The 22,135-nt window shown below is 37.7% G+C and overlaps 1 protein-coding gene across 3 annotated transcripts; it reads left to right on the top strand.

Annotated features, from left to right (window-relative positions):
- The first annotated feature begins 1,152 nt into the window (after positions 1-1,152).
- On the top strand, positions 1,153-22,050 carry inpp5b (inositol polyphosphate-5-phosphatase B). 3 transcript variants are annotated; one of them, XM_035950832.2, is made up of 23 exons: positions 1,153-1,450; positions 2,319-2,398; positions 2,649-2,746; positions 2,878-2,907; positions 3,017-3,127; positions 4,331-4,474; positions 8,365-8,455; positions 11,056-11,235; positions 14,403-14,504; positions 14,741-14,855; positions 15,823-15,939; positions 16,828-17,015; positions 17,329-17,440; positions 17,539-17,648; positions 18,446-18,581; positions 18,834-18,944; positions 19,170-19,335; positions 19,634-19,869; positions 20,005-20,112; positions 20,531-20,615; positions 20,877-21,004; positions 21,123-21,234; positions 21,610-22,050. In XM_035950832.2, the coding sequence occupies exons 1-23, from the start codon at positions 1,394-1,396 to the stop codon at positions 21,717-21,719; spliced, it is 2,727 nt and encodes a 908-aa protein (XP_035806725.2). In that variant the 5' UTR covers positions 1,153-1,393; the 3' UTR covers positions 21,720-22,050. The 3 variants fall into 3 exon arrangements, with proteins under 3 accessions (XP_035806725.2, XP_023131753.2, XP_023131755.2); XM_023275985.3 differs by lacking the exons at positions 1,153-1,450; positions 2,319-2,398; positions 2,649-2,746; positions 2,878-2,907; positions 3,017-3,127 and adding an exon at positions 3,796-4,036; XM_023275987.3 differs by lacking the exons at positions 1,153-1,450; positions 2,319-2,398; positions 2,649-2,746; ... (1 more) ...; positions 3,017-3,127; positions 4,331-4,474 and adding an exon at positions 5,412-5,564.
- Positions 22,051-22,135: the final 85 nt, after the last annotated feature.

The following is a 22,135-nucleotide window of genomic DNA, read 5'->3' on the forward strand; positions in this document are numbered from 1 at the left end:
CTTTCAAATGAATGACGCACAATAAATTCATAAAACTTAACTGAGCTTAATTATTTGAGCAAGTCACTGTCATTTTTCTTTTTGTGACAAATACATCACATGGCATTTTCCACAACAATTTTTAGGTTGAAGACCCAACATGTATACCTCAGCGATTTTTTCCAAACTGGTAATATATCAGTTTGTGTAAGGAATGTAGTCAGAACAGCTTAAATGCGATCTTGGACATGTTATTAAAGGATTACAATTGTTACATGGGTTGAAACTTTTCTTTGCTGTCAAAAACAAGCATTTTAAAAGTTTTCTCCCGTGTGCTCACCAGGCACACCACCATTTTGGAAATGATGTCATGGAGACAGCAATTCACATACTGTCACATGACTTCACCAGTATGTTAAGTGGATGTCACTTTGGGAAGTCATCAGTTAAATTCAAGAATAAAGCTCTATTAGGAACTTTCCAGAATACAGAATATTTAAAGAGTGTGTATGACACCTGTGACACTATCTCTCTCTCTCTCTCTCTCTCTCTCTCTCTCTCTGTCTCTGTGTATGTGTGTATATATATATATATATGTGTGTATATATATATATATATATATATATATATATATATATATATATATATATATATATATATATATATATATATATATATATATATATATATATATATATATATATAAAATACATAATAACATTTAATTCCATTTTATTTCTACATTCACAACATGTCATCTCACAGCGCATATTATAGTAAGGAACAGACCTTATGAATTTGATGAAACAGAACAGAGAACACAAAAATCCAAAATTGCCTTTGGATTCCCTGAGCAAGCAGTCAGGGAAAAGTGGGAAGGAATACAAAAAACTAAAATAGAGGAAACGAAACCTCCAACAGAAATAACCTCAGGGAAGGCGGCCATCTGCCTCCACCGGTTGGGGTCTATGAGGGGAATCGAAAAAAAAGACCACTTTGGGATTGTTTACCAATTAGTTTGTCAGAACTTCCTCGAAAGCTTTGATATAACTTGGTAGGAGTAGGGATCTATTGTAAGATATAATCTTCTTAGGATCACCCTCTGAGGCCTAATCCAAACCAAACCGAGCTGATGACAGCCTAGGTGTGACGTCACGGTGGGTGCACCCAGCGATCCTGGATCAGTGCGTGGCAGACTGGGTCGGGTTGGGCTAGCGGCGGAGGAAAGCAGAAAACATCTGGTTCGAAAAGGGAATAATGTCGGATTATACGGATCCCCTGCACCGTCTTTCTTCCCGCCGCACACTTTGGTTCCCCTTCAGAGAGAAATAACCGGGACACCCGAAAGTCCTCCGCTGATTTTCGTCTGGGAAACGTGGTGCCGAAGTTGTCACTCAAGTGACTTGTTTCCAGAATGGATCAGTCCGTCGCAATTCAAGAAACTCTGGAGAAGGATGATAACTGTGCCATAGTATCCTTTATCAAAGATTCAAATCGAGGATTATCTTCCTTCAAACTTTAAAAAAAAAAAAAAAAAAAAAAAAAAAAAAAGTTGATTGGTGATTGGCATGACAGTTGAGGAATATCAGAGCCAGAAGAGAGGCCTGTAAGACTGGACTGTGGTTGATACTTCTCTAAATAAAAAGTACTGCTTTATTTAGGCTGTGATTTAAATCCAGGCTGAGTATTTACGGTGTACGTAGGTTTTAGTAGGAAACGGGTTTGGTCAGAAGTGACTTTCCATGGCTGTATTTATTACTGTAGTAAGAACTTTTATCCACAAGATGGCAACTTTGTTTCACCAACTCAGGCAGTGATAGAAAAGGTCAGAATGCTGGGGGACAGTAAACTGTTATCCAAAATATTCAAATTGTTTCTTCAGTCCAAGTAAAATTTACATAATGTGTCAATACCTAGAGTGCATTTTATGTGGCAGGACTGCATATAATTGCAATTGCGTAATATTATATCAGATTACTATAAATGATCACCAACAAGCAGCATTTTAATGTTGAATTTGGTGAGGTGTTTCTAAACGCTTCTACATACTGCTGGGTACCTGTAAAAAATGTCATGTTATATAAACTAATAGTTTATGAGTGTGTTATAGCTCAGTAGAAAAATGCAGTGAAATAAAAAACTGTAATATTTCCATACTGATTGCAGTGGAATTAATAAATAATGGAAACAGACATCAAATACAAACAAAAGTTTCAGTATTGCCCACTGCAGCAAATTCAGTTGAAATGAAAGAAAGGAACCCTTGACAATGAAAGTGAAATGAAAGGTGCCATAGAAGAGCAAAATTCCCATTCTGTCCTTCACTAAACTGTAAACATGCTGTCCAATGCGATGTCCTCTTTGATGATGTCGAAGAGAGCAGGTTGCTGGGACTGGTGGAGTCTGCAAAAGAATATGCGTAAGTTTGTTCAGTTTCTTTGTATAAATTCACAATGCACATGAATTCTAAAAATATGGTTTGTTAGAGGAGGGGATGGCAGCATGAGGTAATCCAGGAAAACACCACACCCTTGAAAATTAGCTCAGAATTGAAACAGTGGTCTGACAAACTAACCAAAATGATGTATTATATATAAACCAGTATGGATGTGACAATTAAAGTGCATTATAACTTCATTTGAGAGTAAATATCTTGCAATGTTTTGCAGGATCTTTATTTATACTCATCGAAGAATGGCCATTACCGCTGAAGACGTATCACTGGAGGACATTATACCCATCTCCCTCGACTTTGCTGTTGTTGAAGGTGAACAACAATCATTTAGTTTCCCTCATCTCAAACAAATGTTCAAACTGTTATTTAAACTAGAAAACAATGACATGACAGTTATTTCCCTGAAGTAATCTAACGCCTTTCTTGTGGTCCACCCTTTTTAGTTGCCTCACCAGAGGAACTTGTGGTTGTGGGTGAGTTGCCTTCATTTCCATCACAGTTCAGTCATGATGGGCTACAAAAGTGATCCAACACATGGACATGAACATTGAATGTTTTCCTGTGATCTTAAATTGACTATAGGTGCTGATACCAGAGTAAGAATAAGCTTCCAGGACCAAGAGTTAGAGCTCAGACTTCCTTTTGGGTCGCATTCACGCATCTTCTTGGGTGAAGTCAACAAGGCGTGGAGTGGTAAGTTGGACCCGATGTAATCTGCTTACATGTCATGTGGCCTTTGAAACATCCTGGACCCTGTGAAAGTTGGGGGTTCATTGGTGTCAGCTACAAACTGGACAGACGCACCTACATGGACGCTCACTTGCATGGATTTAGTTGTTAAAATGTTTCAGTTTTATTTTCTGTGGAAAGTTAAAGGCAGTTATGTATGAATAAGCACAAATTATCTCCTCTAGCCATCTGTTGGGAGGGAACTTGTTCAGCCAGTTTTCAGTTACTTTGAGGTTACTTTATGCGGGAAACTACAAAATTTCTTTGTTCTTGAAACTTTATGCTGGACTACGCTAAAATTAAAAAGGAAATAAAGACACAAATGCATTTGTTAGACCGCATGTGTCTGTGGTTTACACCTTACACCAATTCTAGCGCTACAAACTGGTGGTGTCACGTCATCGGTCACTCATCGTGGGAACATGATGTATGGTTGACAGTGAAAGAGATACAAGCAGACAGAGAGAGAAGGGTGGAGTTTGGATCGTATCCTTTCGTTTGTTGCTTTCATGGCCAGTGTTTTCAAAAGAACAAGGTGAAAGCAATTTAAATAGGATTTGTTACTTTCTCTTCTGTACTTGTCTTGAACTACTTTTTTTTTTTTACAGTCTGTTTTCGGTGCATCTGAATGGAAAAGCCATTGAAAGAATGAATCTGCTTTGTTGGGGATGGGTCACTCACCACTAGCTCTCTAGTTTCACAGTGGAAGTCCCATGCAGACATGGACTGATATGTTATTCGGGCTTCATTTTTTCGTGGCACTCTACGTTGTGCCACAAAAGCTTTTAATTTTCTGAGGGGGACCAGTGATGGAAAGAAAAAGCGACCTTACATCTGTTGTTGTGAAATGCAAGAGTCTGAGAAATGGTAAAGGTAAGCCTAAAGCTGATAAAAAAAATTGTAAGTGTAGAGGTGATCTTACAGATATAGAGCACAGTTCAGTGCAGAAACAAGAAATAGAAATTTGCTGCTTAAAATATCATTATTCTATGTGGTACAAAAGTGTTCTTGTGTATACTATGAGCCTTACCATTTGTGTTGTTCTTAGGTCCCACTTTTGCATGACAAAAAAATCCAGGAGAAAATGCAAAGCTCCTCTAACAGTCTTCACTCACACAATATAAATCCACATTTACTCTGTTTCTCTTCTCGTTTGTCTTTCTCCAGATGTTTGCAGGTCTCCCACACAGGCACCAAAATTTGAGTGGATCAACAAGTACCACAAAGGCACCAGAGGCCAGGGAGCTGTCAAACAAGCCATAGCACCCCTAGGCACAACACTTTCTAAACTCAACCAGCATCAGAAAACAGGTTTGTCATCTTATACTATTTGTACAAGGTCACAGCAAGCGTCCCCATATCCCAAAAAGATTAAATAGCTCTACCAGCGGTGGATCTGTGCAGTGGATGACAAGACAGGCAATTTTATGATGCATGAAAAGGTTGCATCATAAAACTGTGCGACTTTGCAAATGAAACTTCCTTGGAAACTGGGTCACCGTGTGCATGAGTTATAATGTAAAACATAATGACATAGACATAGGTGCAACAAATAACATTCATTTGTCTCCATTACATGGAAGTGTTTTAATTATTGTGTGCATGGCAATAACAGGATAAGGAGCCTGCCAGAAGTAAGTGGAATTCTGTTATTATTAACAATATTATGTTGGGACATGGAAACAATAGTACGCGAAATTTATTTGTTTCACTCTGTTAGACTGTAAATACCAAAAGCATAACCGCCCTTTGAATGTGTCATTTAATTTCAAAATAAAATCATAAGCACAAAACGAAACCAAACAATAGAGACTTTTAATAGCACAGCATCTACTTCCTATGAAGTAACTAAACAATATACACATAATAGGCCACCCCATATAATGTGGCAATCCATATGAGATCTTTGAGTCATGATGTTTGTGAACTTTATCTTCATCTTGATGTCCCATTTCATGCAAATTTCATACATCATCATGTTTATGCATGCTACGCTAAATCGCATGCTGGTGTTGACATGCATGCAAAACATCTGACGTTCATATACAAATCACACCAATAAAATGACCCTTACAGGATGCCATCAAAGAGTATAGTGGAGTGATGGCCATATTTTGGCCATCTAAATGTCAAGAGTTATACAAACAAAAAGACTGAATACATATTTTTCCCTTTTTTCAATGAATCTTAAAGAGCTGAACTTCCTACTATATTATTGATGTAATGTAGCATTTCCGGTTACATTTAGCACATTGTTTTCTTCGTGTCTGCAGCAGGAAAAGGTAAACTCCTCCTACTATAACGTTTGCACAGGCAGGTCTGAAACAGGCTGGACGTTGATCTTGTGAACAGAATGCGTAGGAGCGGCACAGGGAAATGTCCAGGGTGATGAGAGACTCTGGTATGAAAAATATTTCTGGCTTCATTTGTTCACTTTGAGGAGGTGGAAGGAAACCGCGACGCGTAATCCAAGTAGCTGAGACTAGCTAGCGTCCTGGCTAATGCTAGCGAGCAGTAGTAGTTTTCATTTGAAATAGGCTAACTTTAGCCACATTAGCTGAAGGGCTCGTTAGGCGGATTAGTGATTGATTTTGAGTCCTCGTAGAAGCAATAACGACGCCTGTCGTTGCCTCATATTAAGCAAACCGCGAATTTTACGTAAACGACGAAAACACTTAAAGCGAATGCTAACGCTGACTTAATATAGACGGTATCAGTGGTCGCTAAGTGACAGAAAGTGACACACCTGTTGTGATTGATGTTGCAATATTGTGTTTTAGTGGCACACAATAGTGCTGTTCAGTGAGACACTGTTTTTGCCTTGATTTCTAGGCAGTTTGCTCTTAATCCTCTATTTTCAAACAGTACCTTTCACTTGCTGCTCATCCTCTTTCGCTAAACTAGCCGCTTAGCTTAAATCAGTTGTCTGTAAACTTTCCCCCAACCGCCTCTCATTGAGATTAAGGTGTTTACTGCCTGCTTTGCTATTACAACAGAAACCTCTGCTTCATTAAGCTGCAAAAGATCCAGGTGTTTCATTATGGAAAGATTAACAATAGAAGAGTAAATCCACAGTTGAGAGTAAAGACAAATCAATTAATTCATTCTGTACTTGTAGTGGAGTTGTGTAATGCTGAACTTTGTGCTGTTGTAATTTAAAAAAAAAAAAACGAAGCTGTTTTAATACGGAAGAGTCTGCGATCTGATAGAGCAGGTTGACATTTATGCAGGCTTATGATAAACTACAGATAGAGAGGCACAGGCATGAGAAACTGCACTTGGTCAGACTTCGTGCAACCACTTTGTCAGTGGTTGTGAGTTTATTTAAGCTCCTTAGCTGGTTAAAAATACTGAAGCATGTGCAGGAATGTAAAATATGCCTTGTATTAACTGAACTACTCACACACAGGACCCTCGTGGTGCCAGGGCCTCATTCAGGTACCACTTACAAATAGCAGTTGAAGTAATGGTTAGGTTTACTTACATGAGTAGTGGATGACTAATAAAGAACATTACAGCATATTAAATTACATCAATAAGCAGCGTTGCAGTTTAAAAAGATGTAGTTCCAAAAAGCTATCTGCCAAACTTTTAAACAAGAAATGATTTCAGCTGGGTGTTAACAGCAGTAAACACTCACCAGCTTGAATTCAGTGTTGCCAAAAGCTGTCGCACTTATTTGATGAGATCATGTATGTGTATTTGTGTTCTTTTTGCGAACAACTACAATGTTTGCATTTAAAACAAGACTTAAAATTGGTGTCTGGTTTTGAAAGTTCCCTCTATTTTTGCGTTGAGTATAACAGCATAAACACCTGTTCTCTTATGGTTCTCTTTTTAACTTAAACTGAATTTGACAGCAACATGTGGGTTTTCTGTGCCTACACAAGGAGATTTTCACCTTCTCAGTTGTGACATTCCTAAAGCACTCTGTTCAAAAGTCATTTCACAGTTTGCTGACAGTTTTCTCAATCAAACGAAGAGCTTTTCCTTTTTATAGAAACTACAAAGTGACTTTGGGGGATATTTTTTTTACATGGTGCTTTGAAGTTTACTAGCTTGAAATCTTCTGTGTCCTTGTTATTTATTCTTTACGAAATGAAACAAACCTTAAACAAACCATGTTTACACTTAGGGTTTGGTACATGTATCAAGATCTGGTTTGTTAATAAAAGTAGGGTGGGCATTTCCTTTATGAAACTAAGATGCAGAGTAAATGATGTTGGCAGTTTAAATTGAACATTTTTCAGTTTAGTTCACACTTAGTTTAACTCTAAATGCTTTTGAAATGTGCCTGTTTTTGTTTCACTGGTTTATAACTTGTGATTTACCAAACTACTTCTGTCACATGTTGTTTTTAATATGTGATACAATCTTTATTTTTAATGTTCATTCATTGTAGTCCTGTTAATATCCATGCCCAGTTGTGAAATGTAAGTGCATTTGCTTATGTTGCATGTTGCACACAGACAGATGAGAAAACAAGACTGTGAGACAAATTGGCTTTTACGTTGCCAGTTAGGTGTAATGTTAAAAAACAAAAATTAAAGTCTTGTGTGTTTTTTGTGTAATATATCTAATCTTTATGGTCATCCATGTAGTCCTGTCTGTCAGATGCAGTCTTAATGTAGCATGCTATAATTTTTTAGAGTTTAATTTCCTGCTCAAAGAACCTGGCTTTCCTTTTCAGTGAAGCCAGCTGTGTTCCCTGCCAAGCTGCAGGAGACAGGGGCAATGCTGTCTCATGCTTCACACTCAGCCATTAAATCTAGCTACTTAGAATGCAATAACAGCAACCAACTGCAAAAGGCAGCCTGAGCTGATTAAATGCAACAAATGAGCCCTGACTTGGCGTTTTTATGATTGACCTACGTTTGTTTTTCTTCTTTGCCATAGTTAGCTTCAATTCATTCTCAATTGTAGTTATTAATAGGCTGAAAGATTGGTTTGCTAAGGGATGGATTCCTGTTAGAGTGAGTTGCCTGGACTCTCAAAAGTGTGAGCATATTTTAGTATAATGTAGTTGGGAAGGTCTCCCAGAAGTTGTCATTACACAGTGATACATTCTTCACAGCCTTAACTGGCAACTTGTAAGCAAGTTGCTAATTAGTGATTCAATGTGCAGGCAATGCTGGTGGGCAATTTGCAGAACAATCCTGTGATTTAATTTGTGCTTGATCTCTCCTGCTTTTCCCGAACAGAGAAATCATCAGACAAAAAGGGAACTTTAGAAAAGGAGAAAGGTTCTAACAGTGGCACACAGAAGTCCAAAGTGTATTCCAACCCAGAAAGGTAAAACCATTTAATTCATTGTCATGTAGAAGCCCTGAAAGCCAAAGCTCTTTACACAACAATGTATTTTTGCAAAGTGGTAGCAGTAGAGTATTCTTGTATTCCAGGAGATGTTACTGATAATGCTGAATAATTAAAAGAAATTATTTTGCAGTGTTTAGATCCAATGTGACCTGTCAGCTGTATCATTCTGTCTACATTTGATTTGTCCATTTCATACTGTAGAGTACTGTGTAACAATTAGCTGAGGGATGTACTATAAAATCAGTTTGACAAAGCCAAGTTTTCTTTGTGTAAGCCAGTGCAGCAAATCCTAAAACCACAGTCAGAGATAATGGATATTATGGTGGTGGTTATCAACATTAATTCTTAACCCAGTTTTTCCTCTTCCTTATGCACATATTCAACCGATCTTTTACCACCTAATTTAGTCAAGATGGAAAGGTTGTTGTAATGGAGAACAATGAAGAATCTAAAAATTTCTTACTGTAAAAAGTGCTACTTCTGCAAATGATTCAAGTTTTATTTTGACCACTCAACACACTTTGTTGACTATTTGTAACATATTGTTTAACTTTAAGCTTAATTCATTTAAACATAATATTGAAGAAAATTTAGGTCACACAACAACCCAAATCACAAATTTTTGACTTGAAATTGAAATGAATGTTATTGATTGAATATTCTCTGTGATAAATACCAACAGATGAATGAAATTTCAAATTTTTGTTCTATATAGCTACATCGCCAGCAGTGTAAAACTGTCTTGGCAGCAGATCAGGACCAAGCATAAAAACCTAATTGTGCATTTTCTGGATCTCCAACTGAATGTATGTAGGGTTCTCTGGCAAGGCAGTGCATAGAGTGTGCAATGCTACAGCTACTACTACACTACCCACTTGTTCGGTGGGATGACTAATGCACAGCACAATAGGTTTGCGGATATAACATTTCCTCAGCTGAGAATTTATGGCGCTTATAGAGAATTGTCAGGAAACTAACTGGTGTAAGGGAGACGCTTCTTACAGCTGGTTTAAATCCCAAACTTGCTTCGTAGTACACCCCACAGAAATGTGTTCTGCATCTAACTTAAACACCCACTCAAATACAATTTTCTATAGTAGGACTAATGGTCAAAAACTCCACAATGTATTTTTAATGTTGCTCATTAATGTTGCTGATTTAATGGTGACTCTAAATAAATCTGCATGTGAAAGCAAATAACAGTGTCTTACTTGTGCACTTTAAGAAGATAGTGCTGCCTATTTCAATAGTAACACTCAGAGTTTTTATCACTTCATAGTAATAAATAAATAAATACACAATAAGCATCACCAAATATCAATGTTCTACTCTTGTTGATGTGACTAATAAGAAGTATTTGAGAGCGCGAAGATGAATATTGCCAATCCAAAGATTTTGTGGAATATGTTCAATCGCTAATAATTTCATTCTACAGAAAGCACTCTATTGTGGCATGTCATTTTTTGTTAGTTATTTTTAATATACAGAACCTGGGATTGTAGATTATTAATTTTAGTATCCTTTTTACTGTACATTGCTCCATTTGAGTTCTTGAATTTGTGTTTAACTGCCATCATTGTAGTCTTACTTCTTCCAACAAATGATCTGAGCTTCATTGTGCAATGAGCAGTATTTGCAACATAGTAACACTTAGTTCCTTACCCAAGTATGTCCCAATGAGATCTGATAAACTTCCACATCCTTGTAGTCTTAACAGCCACTTGGGAACTATGACAATTACTGGAAATACATCCCATAAGTATCCACTTGATTACTTACTAATACTACAAGATTGGGTATTTGCAAAAAACATGTTTTTTTGCCACCGTAAGCTCCCCTGAATCTTCAAAGGAGCATGAAAGACATCAAAAGGGAAGAAACTGGCAGAAGAACACTTGAATACTTGATACATATTGGGAATTTGTGAAATCATGTGCAGTCAACTTTCCTTTGCTTGAAAAGCCTGTTTTATACTGTAACCTTCATCCTGACTATAACTATTTTAATAGGGATGTGTTTTAGTGATCATCATTAGCAAAAAGTGAGGATGTGTTTTTATCTGATACAAAATTACTTTTTCTGGAAGTTTTAATGTACTAAAATGTAAATTGGTTCAGTTGTTTACTCTGGAAGCCAGTGCTGCCACATTTGGAGTGAATGCCTTTATTTTAAGCTGGAGTTTATTTACAGCGTATTCCTTGAGGATTACAGTGTCAAGGCATATTGCATTTCGTCTTCTCCCTTCAGCCTCATTCCACATTGATGACATGGAAACAGAGCTTCACTGCATAGCCAGGGTTCCTGTTCCAGTTGATCTACCATACATTAGCCAGCTAGACCAGAGCACAGTGTAATGTCATAATTACTATGCCATGATTTTAACATTCAGCATGACTTGATGTAGTAAGGCAAGAGGACGTTCTGAGAATTAACTGGCAATAGCACAATGCAAACATGGATTTAATGATCACACTAATATTTGTCCCCTCTGAAATCACACCAGTGTGACAAAATGTTTCTATCTTGGTCTGTCTCCACTCACACCTTACTGTTACTTCTTCTCTGTCGGTATTCAGTCAGAGCATTTCCAGTCGAGAGGACCGGGATGACCTGGATGACCTGGTGCGCTCGTCCAGCCACACCCCGTCGAACAAAGCTCAGATACTGGCCATGCCGCAGTTTGGCCTGCGTGACAACCTTATCAGGTGTGAGCTGCTGAAAAATGAAGACCTGTACACATATCTGGAGCCCTTCAGGTATGCTACTCTTTGTTGTTGTGCTAGTTTTGACCTGTGGTAAAAAATGTTTGGCAGATTAGTAAAGACAGATGTTGAGGTAATGTTGATTTAATTGAATAGCTCATAAATCTAATCATATGATTTGTATGCTTACTTGATGTTAGTACTGTCTCTATCTTTTGGGTAAAGGTATAGGTGTCTGTTTCATCTACTCCAGTGGTGTGTGATACGATCTTTTGGCTGTTCATTTTGTTTACTTAAACAGTCACGAAAGTTGTATAACAGTGTATTGAAGTATTTAAAATCAAGACAACTTAACATTTAATCCTTGCCAAAATATTGCACCAACAAAACACTTTTAAAACCTCATGCCACTGCATTATAGCGGTTTGTTATCCAGATCTCCAAGGAAAACTGTAAAGAAAAAAGCTGTGAAGTTTCAAATTTATGAGATGAGTCAGGATATTTGCACACAGTTAATGCACTGACCTGTAATCTACTGGTAAGTCCAGCATCAAAAAGTTTCTAAAATTTGTTGAAAAGATGGTTTATGCAGGAACAGTGTGCCCCCACAATGTAACTGTGAGCACAGTTTGGATCCTAGAAGTGTTATGTAAAAAGAATGAGTCAACATCTGTGGGTTTGTATTTCTGGGTACTAAATTAAGAGCCACTGTCTCAGACGCTGTCTAGAAATGCACCAACCCAGAGCAGAATCATATGGTAGTTTTTTTTTCCATTTGTTTTTAGTTATAGAACTGAGACATATGCATTTTATTAAGGGATTTTTGTTTCTACTGGGTGATTGAAAAATATGCATTTGCTGAACTCAGCATAATGGTTTATTCACTGACCACACTGCCACCTGTTGGTAGATCTGTAAAATCATATGTTGAAACCCTTTAAAGGAGCATAGATACATTTAAAATGGAAAAATAATTTTATATATGATTTAAAACATATCATAAATTGTGACTCAAGGATTTGATATGTAAATATTCAGTATACTGTGTTAGAACATGCAGAAATGTTAATGACCTGTAGTGTAAAGTGCACAATAAATATAATCAGTGTCACTAATATTGTTATTATCATTATCCATGTTTACTGCAACCAAAAAGGTCCCATGTTATAGTCTAAGCCCCACTTCTTCCTCTGTGGAATTTACATTTTGGTACCAGTGTCCTTTGGGGGCTTTGGTTTACCCCTACACATCTGCTCAGATTAATTGGAACTCTAAATTATATGTTAGGTTTGAGTCCAAAAGTGTTTGTTTTCGTCACCAGACCAACTCAGAAGCTTCAAGATGTTTCCCAACCTTTTCCTCAAAGCATGTTGGAAAGGCTCCTGTCCCTACATGACCCAGAAAAGACATAAATAGTTTTTTAAAAATGTGTGAAGAAAGGAATATGCAAAATTTGTATCGTTGCAAATAATTCATTCATTTTAAACATTTGTATGAAAAGCACTTGTAATGAACATGCTAATTGGATTGCATGCTTAAACTGTTGCCCTTACCAGAAATGGAGGCTGGACAAGAAAAAGCCGTATTATACTGGGTCATATTGTAGTGCATATTGAGAACACACCAAATATCCATGCTGATTTGCAGACTAGGAATAAAAGCTTAGGAATACAGCAGTTCAGAATATTTGTATAAACACAACTTCAGCACCTTTCCGGTTCGCTGATTCTAGGCCCATTAGGACGGAAAGTGTTATACAGTGTGATGGCCGTCAGCACAAAATATAGAGCTCCATGCTGCCTTTGCAAAAAAAGGATGTGCAAAAACAGCAGTTGTCTGAAGGTCAGAGATGAGGATATTGAATGGAAGGAAGGTGGTTTTCAATTTGGATGTGCAGAATATATTTTGGTGTGGATGTACATGCCAAAGGTTTGACCCTCTCATGGTTTCTCACAGAGGTGCCCTTCAGCAGTGCATTTAAGTTACACAAGTGCTGCTCGGTTTTTTGTACTGTATACAGTTGTAGGTCTGACTTTGTATGTTTTCTATTTTATAATTACAGTATTTTCTCATTTTCATTCGCTAATCAGGATTTCGCTTTCACTAACTTCTTTTTTTCAGATTCACTGCTGAATTAGTCATATTCAGATTGAACATAAAACTTTAGTTTTGGTAGGTAAATCAGAGTTGTCTTGGTCTCCAGCTTTTTGCAAAGCGGTCAGTGACAAGAAAGCTTTGCTATTTACAGTTTAACAGCCTACTTTCCATTGCACGTCAAACTAGTTAATTTGTCTGTGGGGGCCTCCTGGCAGAAGTGATATTGCTAACACCACTGACACTGACCTATTGGCATTACTAGTTTGTTGCTATCAGCCTGTAGTTACAACACAGAAAGCAAAAGCATAATACATATTGTGAAACCAAAAAAAGATGCACATCACAGGTGCCACAACAGTCGCCAGTGGAAGCTAACTGGTGGTGCTTAGAGAGTGTCACAACAACATGGCACATTCGCTGTCCATCTGTGTATGTACAGCAGGCATATAAAGTAGGTTTAATGTATGTAACAAGACAAGTATCTCAGCTACAATTGTTGTGTTTGGATATATGATGCAAGTGGAAAATAAATAGAGTGACAGCACTTTGGGTAGCTGGCTGCTACTGAAAATGCTGCAGACCAATGGGGATGCAAGCCTGTAACACCTGCCCACACAAGTGGTTAGTGTCAGCATTGACACTGAGAAATTCAACAGTGAATTTCAAGAGTGGTGGCAAGAGAGAAATTCTGATCAGTGATGGAAAAGTAAAGGATAAATGAATTGTATACATCACTCTGTTGTTTCAAATGACTTGTTTTACTCACGTTGAATGTTTTTGTTTGTGTGAGATTTTGCTGTTTTGAAGTTAATCTAATTCCACACTTAAGAGTAAATGAGTAAGAAAACCCATTTCTGACAAAGAACCATTGTGATTATTCAGCATACATTAAATAAAATTTCTCTACATGTACCTATGTATGCTGCTGTACAGCAGCAAAGCTGCATAATAGAGATAATGATAATCAGTCTCCTAAACTAGAAATCACAGAGAATGCAATGGTTATGTTGGAGACCCTCACAGTTGGCAGGATGAACTCAAATATTCTATTTATTGTTGAAAGAAAATAAAACTGTATTCTTCTCCTTTGTGCCCACTTCTCATCTTTCCCCATACTGGTTCAGCTTTTTTCTTGGCACATACAATGTGAATGGACAAACACCAAAAGAAAGCCTCCGGCCTTGGCTGAGCTGCACTCCCAACCCTCCTGACATATACTGCGTGGGGTAAGTAAGTTACATTCTCCCTGCTGAAGAATAGCTTTGCAGTTTCCGCTTAATCCCTTTACAAAGATGTATACTACACAACCCTCTGACAGATGCATGCATCCATTGAACCAGTTTTAAGTACAGAACATGCCCACCCACAGGTGGGCAAGAAGTGAAAAAGTTTAGTAAATAACACAGCAATTCTAGATAAAGTGGGAATCTAACTCTTAGTAAGTTTTTGTCCTTGCTTGTAGTTTTCAGGAGCTTGACCTTAGCAAAGAGGCTTTCTTCTTCAATGACACCCCCAAAGAGCAGGAGTGGACAAAGGCTGTGTTCGAGGCCTTGCATCCAGAAGCCAAGTATGCCTTTGTAAGGGAGTTTTTTTTTTTTTTTTTCTTAAATCTTCTCTTCGATTCTGCTTTTGCCAATTACACTTTAAAATATTTTCAAGACATTGACATTGACATAGTATACACTGTACAATAACAGTACAGTGCTGAGACCCTCATGCGCCTTCGGTCTATGACCATAGTAACTGCCGTAACATCATATTATATGGATTATTACCCTCAATAAGCAGTTTTCATATCCTTGTTAGGTTGCTGAGCTTAGTGAGATTATATATTTACTATACATGTTGCTTTTTGGTCTGTCTCTTTTTGTTTTGTCTTATTCACTTTCAGGTACTTCTCTTTTCTCTGAGTGCTGACTCTGTCTTATTCGTTTCCTCATTTGTTGGCCTGGCTGGTTTATTTGAGTCATCGTAGGGTATGCAGGATGTGTGTCAGTCACACTGTAATCTTTTCTAGTCATTTCTTCATCCAGTGTTAGTGCGAAGACTGAAGCACTCTTGGCTGATCTGTTATTGACACTGTGTAGTTCAGCAAGCTGAAAAATACACATTATGCATTTGTGATTGTTGATTCCTGTAGGATTGACAAGGAGGCTTATCAACTATTTTGCTTCCTCTCATGCGCAAATGCCTCATAGTCTGAGAAGTCAGTTTCTGCTTCTGCTTTTCTTGAGATAAGAGGGGGTGAAAATAAATGTCTTCAACTGCACAGCTGCTAAATATGAAGTTGAAATTGAGCAAAAATAATTTGAAACCAAGTTGTGGTTGAAAAGCAAAAAAAAGATGCTGATATGAGCAGCAAAAACTGCATTAAAGCACTTTTTGAGTCTGTCGTGGCTACAAGGTTTCTTTATCTCCACTGTGACCACTTAATGAATATAAACATTCAGCCAGTTACATATTACATTTATCTGTGAATTAAAATGTTTCTTTTCCTTTAACTGCATCACCCTATATTTGTAAACTACTCCTCGGCTGCTACAGGTGAAGTTGGTGCGTCTGGTGGGCATCATGCTGATCTTCTATGTGAAGAAGGAACATGCAGAGTTCATCTCTGATGTGGAGACTGAGACTGTGGGCACTGGCATCATGGGAAGGATGGTGAGGACAGAACTCTTTCTTTCATGCACAGAGTATCATGTTATTATCTGGTGTTGTGTAAAGATTGTAGCAGCATTGGGTTGATTAGAGCAGCTGTGATCAGAGCTTCAAGTAAATTCATGTTTGTACTGTGTGACTGTCGGACTACAAAAAACAGGAAAAGCTGTCCCTCGTCTCAATATCCTAAATATCCTTGAAATGTTTCAAACAATTCTACTGCTTTTAGAAAGAAACCTTGCAGAGTCAGCTTTATATAATGTCATTGCCATTGTTTCAGTTTTACATCAGTTGCATTTGTAATTCCATAGCATTAAAATACACACAAGTAAAAAGTATTGCATGAGTATCAACAGTAACTTTCCATATCAACATAACTTATTGCAACAGATGAAAGAAAAAATATTTTAGCTTCTACATTAACGGATAAAAACTGCAGGGAAATAGCAATAGATGAAGTAATAATGTGCAGAAGGGGTTTGGTGTGATGATAAAATGTCAGAACCTTCTCTGCTTCCTTGTTTGGACTTCAAGTGCTTATTTATTTTTTGAAGAACTGCATTCAGTAGCTCCTTGTTCCTCATGCACTGCTGCAGGATGTTTTATTCTTGTCTCGTATGCAACCTTGCTTACTTAGCAGTCCTTGCAGTGTAGAACAGATGGCTGGCTGGTGACCAGAGGGAGCCTTTGTAAGGTTGCTCCATCCTTTCCTACAGTATTTAAAATCTGCATTATGCATCAAGTAGCACCTTAAACATGCTAAGGATCAAAATGTTTGCATTACTGTCAAGCAGAGAATTGACTTTGTATCTTTTTCAGGAGTGTTTAGTTGACTTCCACCATCATGACTGGATTCTTTTCTCTTTGTTCCTGTTTGTTTCTTATTCACAGGGAAACAAGGGCGCTGTGGCAATCCGTTTTCGTTTCCACAACTCTGATATCTGCGTGGTCAACTCTCACCTAGCTGCACACACAGAAGAATATGAGAGACGTAATCAAGACTATAAGGATATTTGCGGTCGTCTCCAGTTTCGCCAGATTGACCCTAACCAGCCTCCACTTACTATCATGAAGCACAAGTGCGTAACTAATAATAGATTAGAGTTACACTGAGATTCAGATGGATTTGTAGATTTTGCAAGGGGATTTTTCTGTAGGTATTATGCACCTACATCATACACAGTGTAGTGGAATCTGATGACTAAAAATTTGTCTGCAATCCTTCAATCCTATAAAAAATTGGCTGCCATTCTGTATTCATGTTTAGGATTAATTACTCTACATGTTGCTGCTGAGTATGACATTGCATGTTCTCATCCAGTTTCCAGCTAGGATCCATATTCAGGTTAACTCCATATTTATGCCTCTGTTTTTCTGTAATTCTTTCATCAGTGTGATTTTATGGATTGGGGATCTCAACTACAGAATCACTGACCTTGATGTTGACAAGGTGAAAGAGCTAATCAGCAAGAAGGACTTTGAAAAGCTGCACGGTTATGATCAGGTAATATCGATGATGCATTTTCTTTATTCTGTTTAAATTGTCATTACTCATCATTCGTGTTTGATTGAGGATATTTACCAGCCGCATGTGATCTTTAGCTCAAGAGACAGATCGATGAAGAGGCTGTGTTTGAGGGCTTTGAGGAGGGAGAGATTGATTTCCAGCCCACCTACAAATACGACACTGGCTCTGACAAGTGGGATACAAGGTAAGCTAATTTAATAGCCTGACTGCATATGAAGAATGCAACATTTTTATTGAGAAGATCGGTCTTTAATAATATTGTTAGAATAACTTCTGAAAGAAGTAGTAATATGTGATTTCGTTGCTGAGATCCCAACAGCAATTCAACTCACCCCAGAAAGGTTTCTCTGTTGAGACACTGCATTCTGTCTCAGTTGTTAAATATTTAATGGAAGCTTTCTCAATTACAAACAAACAAAATCTCTCCATTTACAGAGCTGCTGAACACACAGTTTATCAAAGTATATAGACTACGATAGCTACAAGGATATACTACAGTTGCATTATCCTCGGGTTTAGGGTTGAATGCTGCAGTAATGTGAATACATTGCAGAGGGGACTTGCCTGGTCATTAAACTACTCAGCTCTGTACAGCGTGCCTTATGTGTGCAGGTAAAACATGTTCACACTATGTGTGTTTAATCACAAAAGAACAATGCTCATTAATTTGCACTGGTGGTCTTAATAAAAGTAATTTAGCCACCAAGCTGCACTCTTAACTAAGATTATCACTAAACATGTCTCACAGTTAGTGGCCTTGAATTGGTGAAACAGTGCTGTTGGGTATTTTGTGTCTCACACCACCTAACAATGAAATTTCCCTGCAGGAATCATATCATTAACTTGGATCAATTATGCACAAATACACTATGAGACAGATGTAATCTTTGCTTTATGTATTTTAGTACTTTGTCTTAGTAGAACTGTAACACACACACTTGAGAATTAATAAATAAATACTGATATTTCCTCTGCATTTAGTGAAAAATGTCGCGTCCCTGCATGGTGTGACCGTATCCTGTGGAGAGGAAAGAACATCGACCAACAGCATTACCAGAGTCATATGGCTCTGAAGACCAGTGACCACAAACCTGTCAGTTCACTGCTTGTCATTGGGGTAAATGATTCAGCTTTCTGACTTGTTTTATCTCTAATTTATTTTATTTGGTTTCTCACTGGAAAAATATATATTGTTGACCATTAGAAACACGTGCATATTTCTGAGCAGAAGTACAGTCATGTTTGACTTTATCTGCTCAGTTCATGTAAAAGCTTTTATTTTAATTTTTTTTAAAATTTAGAGTCCTATAACAGAGGTGTAAGCTGCAGTGTTTCTTTGCTCCTGACTTCCTCCTGTTAATTCTTCCAGATCAAGAGAGTAAATGGTGAAGCCTATAAGAAGACCTTTGAAGAGATTGTACGCAATATCGACAAAATGGAGAATGAATGTATTCCATCTGTAACCTTGTCCAAGCGAGAGGTAAAATGTCCTATCACTTTACATTTCATTATTGTGTAATTAGAGCTGTGATACACCTCATACATTGAATTGCCTTCTCATTGTGTCTTTGATGTACTCAGCATGTAAACCATCAGTAATGAAGACGTGTATTGATCGTGGGTTTTCAGCCTGATGCAGTTATTTAAAGGATACGGTAGCATCACAGTGATTTTCATCTTGCCTCATAAATCTTTGTTCTTTCAGTTCCACTTTAAGGATGTAAAGTTCATGCAGCACCAGGCAGAAACATTGAGCCTCTTCAATGATGGGCAGGTCCCGTGCCAGTTTGAGTTTATCCAAAAGCCAAATGAGCCCACATACTGCAAGCCCTGGCTCACGGCCAATCCGTCCAAAGGCTTCATTGCTCAGGGTAAGAAATGCATACAGTCACAATTTGATCTAGCAGTCATAGGTTTGAGTTTCATAAAACGTTAATCACCTCCCTTTAACCCAAAATATTTGGAATGAGAGGTATCATTTATTTAGATTTACAGTATTATACTTTTTTCTTTTGCAAGATTAATATTTATTTCAGAGTATTTATGGTGCTTTATTAATGGTGAAACAGTGCTATCTCAGTAATTGCTTGTGGTATCCCTATTACAACAAAGCAATTGACTGGAGCAACAACCTTCTTAATCTGTACATGCATCTCTCTCAATATCTAGGTGGCTCGGTGGACATTGAGCTTGAGGTTTTTGTAAACCGCTCAACAGCACCTGGGCTCAACTCTGGGGTACAGCAGATCGAAGACATCCTGGTGCTCCACCTAGAGCGGGGCAAAGACTACTTCATCTCTGTGACAGGCAACTACCTGCCGAGCTGCTACGGCACCTCTCTTCATTCGCTGTGTCAGCTGAGAGAGCCCATCCAAGACATGCCGCAAGAGACACTCCGTGAACTGGTTAGTTGGCCGCTGAACTGCCTGTTCTTCCTTTTTTCTTGTCTCAGGTCTCAGCATAGTAATTTATGGATTGTTGGACTGTTGAGCCTATTTTAACTCAGCTGGTTTTCATACCGTGTTTGTTCTCAACATCAGGCGGAAATGTCCAGTACCGAAGATGCAGCAAACACTGAAAAGCCTCTTGACATTCCGAAAGAGCTTTGGATGATGGTGGATCACTTGTTTCGCAATGCGATCAAACAGGTCAGAAAAATTTGATGGTAATGCTGCTGTATGAAGATTAGATAACACCACACTAAAATTTTTTGCTTGTAACTTTTTGCTTAGAAGCACAAATATATTAAGATTGTTGCAGGTCACAGGACTTAAGCAAAATTATTTTTTGAGTGTTTTAAAGGTTTTTCTTGATGCTGCAAAAACACTGACATCACTCTGTAGTTGAGCCTGCAACTCAAGTAACTTTGTATAGCTGCTGGTTTGAATGATGTGTGGATTTCATCTTGATTCAGTTAATTTAAAAAAAGATGGTGCTTTGAAATTCTGAAGTTCAGTCCATTGCAGCGAGACTGTGCCTCAAACTGTAAAACATTTTTTTCAGTCACAGATCACCTGTACTCTTAAAGGACACCAAGAGTCAAAATGTGTTTTCCTTTGTTTGCAGGAAGACATATTTCAGCAACCTGGGCTCCGGAGTGAATTTGCAGAAATAAGGGACTGCCTTGACACAGGGATGCCAGATTCCCTTCGTATCCTTCAAAACAATTCCCAAATTAAAGCATGAAGTCAGCACTTCACTGTCGTATTTACTGATTTCTGGTATACTGTGTCCATTGTAATACTTAGGTGATGTAACAAAAACATTCCAAATACTACTCTGTATTTCTGTCTGATGGTTAACTTGTCCTCTTGAAAGACTCCTAGGATGTAACATTATATAAGACTCCTATTTGGTACTTCTACATTTGAAAATTGAAAAATTACAACCTTGACTTTATATTGACCTGCAGCGGGCAGTAACCACTCAGTGGCAGAGGCCTTGCTTCTCTTCTTAGATGCCTTGCCAGAGCCTGTGGTTCCTTACTCTTTTTACCAGCAGTGCCTAGAATACTGCTCCAATGCCAGCCAGTGTGAGAAAGTAAGTGAGGCAGCCCGCAGTCAATCACTGAATACCATTATTCAGTTCCGAAATTTGTTCAATTATAAAAGTTATTTTCTGCCTTTTTGATGTAATATTAATTTCTTTTTGTCTGTAGGTTATTTCCATGCTACCTCAGTGCCATAAAAATGTGTTCAACTATTTAGCTGCCTTTCTCCGTGAGCTATTGAAGAATTCTGCTAGCAATCGATTAGACGTCAGCATCCTAGGTAAGAAAAAGGAAGCAGGTTGCTCTTCACATTCATTTGTGACTCTGGTATTATTAGCTGCTGCTTTGTGCTAAAGTCAACATGTTACATTGGAATGTAAAAATACATGAAAATCCTGTTTGGTATTTTGATTGTGACTACCTTTTCATTGTTTAATCTAAAGCAGGCTGTCCCCTAACCTCCACTGTCTAATTAGATGCTTAACATGATCAAAATTAACTAATGTAAAAATAAATAAATCAGTAAATAAAATTCTGTTAATACATTTCATACAGAGTTACAACCTGAGAAGAGGCACCCATTGGTATATTATGCAGCATTGACCATTTTTCCATACTATGCAATATGAATAATAATTATTGTCTTTATTCATAGCCACCATTTTTGCCTCCTTACTACTGAGGTCATCGACAAAGCAGGATCTTGCAGAGAAGAGGAAGACTCAGGAGTTCTTTCAGCACTTCTTGGCCCAAGGTTCCTCTTAAATGGAGAACTCGTCCTTCTTGCTGAAGCTGAACACTAAAAACTGTAAAGTCCAGTATTTGAAATAAACTGTAATGATTTATGATATTTCCAGATGGCTCTTTGTATAGCGATATAGTATAATTACTGTAAGCAATGGTTCTTATCTGATATTAATTTCAAAACTATGTTTGTGATCTATTGATGCACAGAGTTTATTGTACATTATTGAGCATCTGTAGAAGCCTAACAGTTTTTGATGTATGTATATTTTATTTAAAAGAATAATTTGTATTTTAATGTTTCTGATTTCAACAGCATATTGTTTTTATATATAAAACTGCTGGAAACGAAGTGTGACTCACTCGTGATTTTTCAGTTGAACTTTATTATTCATAGTCCAAATTGCCAGTAAAAAGCAAAGAAGATAACACTGAAT

The sequence above is a fragment of the Amphiprion ocellaris genome, chromosome 9, assembly GCF_022539595.1.
Source record: "Amphiprion ocellaris isolate individual 3 ecotype Okinawa chromosome 9, ASM2253959v1, whole genome shotgun sequence".
Lineage (NCBI taxonomy): Eukaryota > Metazoa > Chordata > Actinopteri > Pomacentridae > Amphiprion > Amphiprion ocellaris.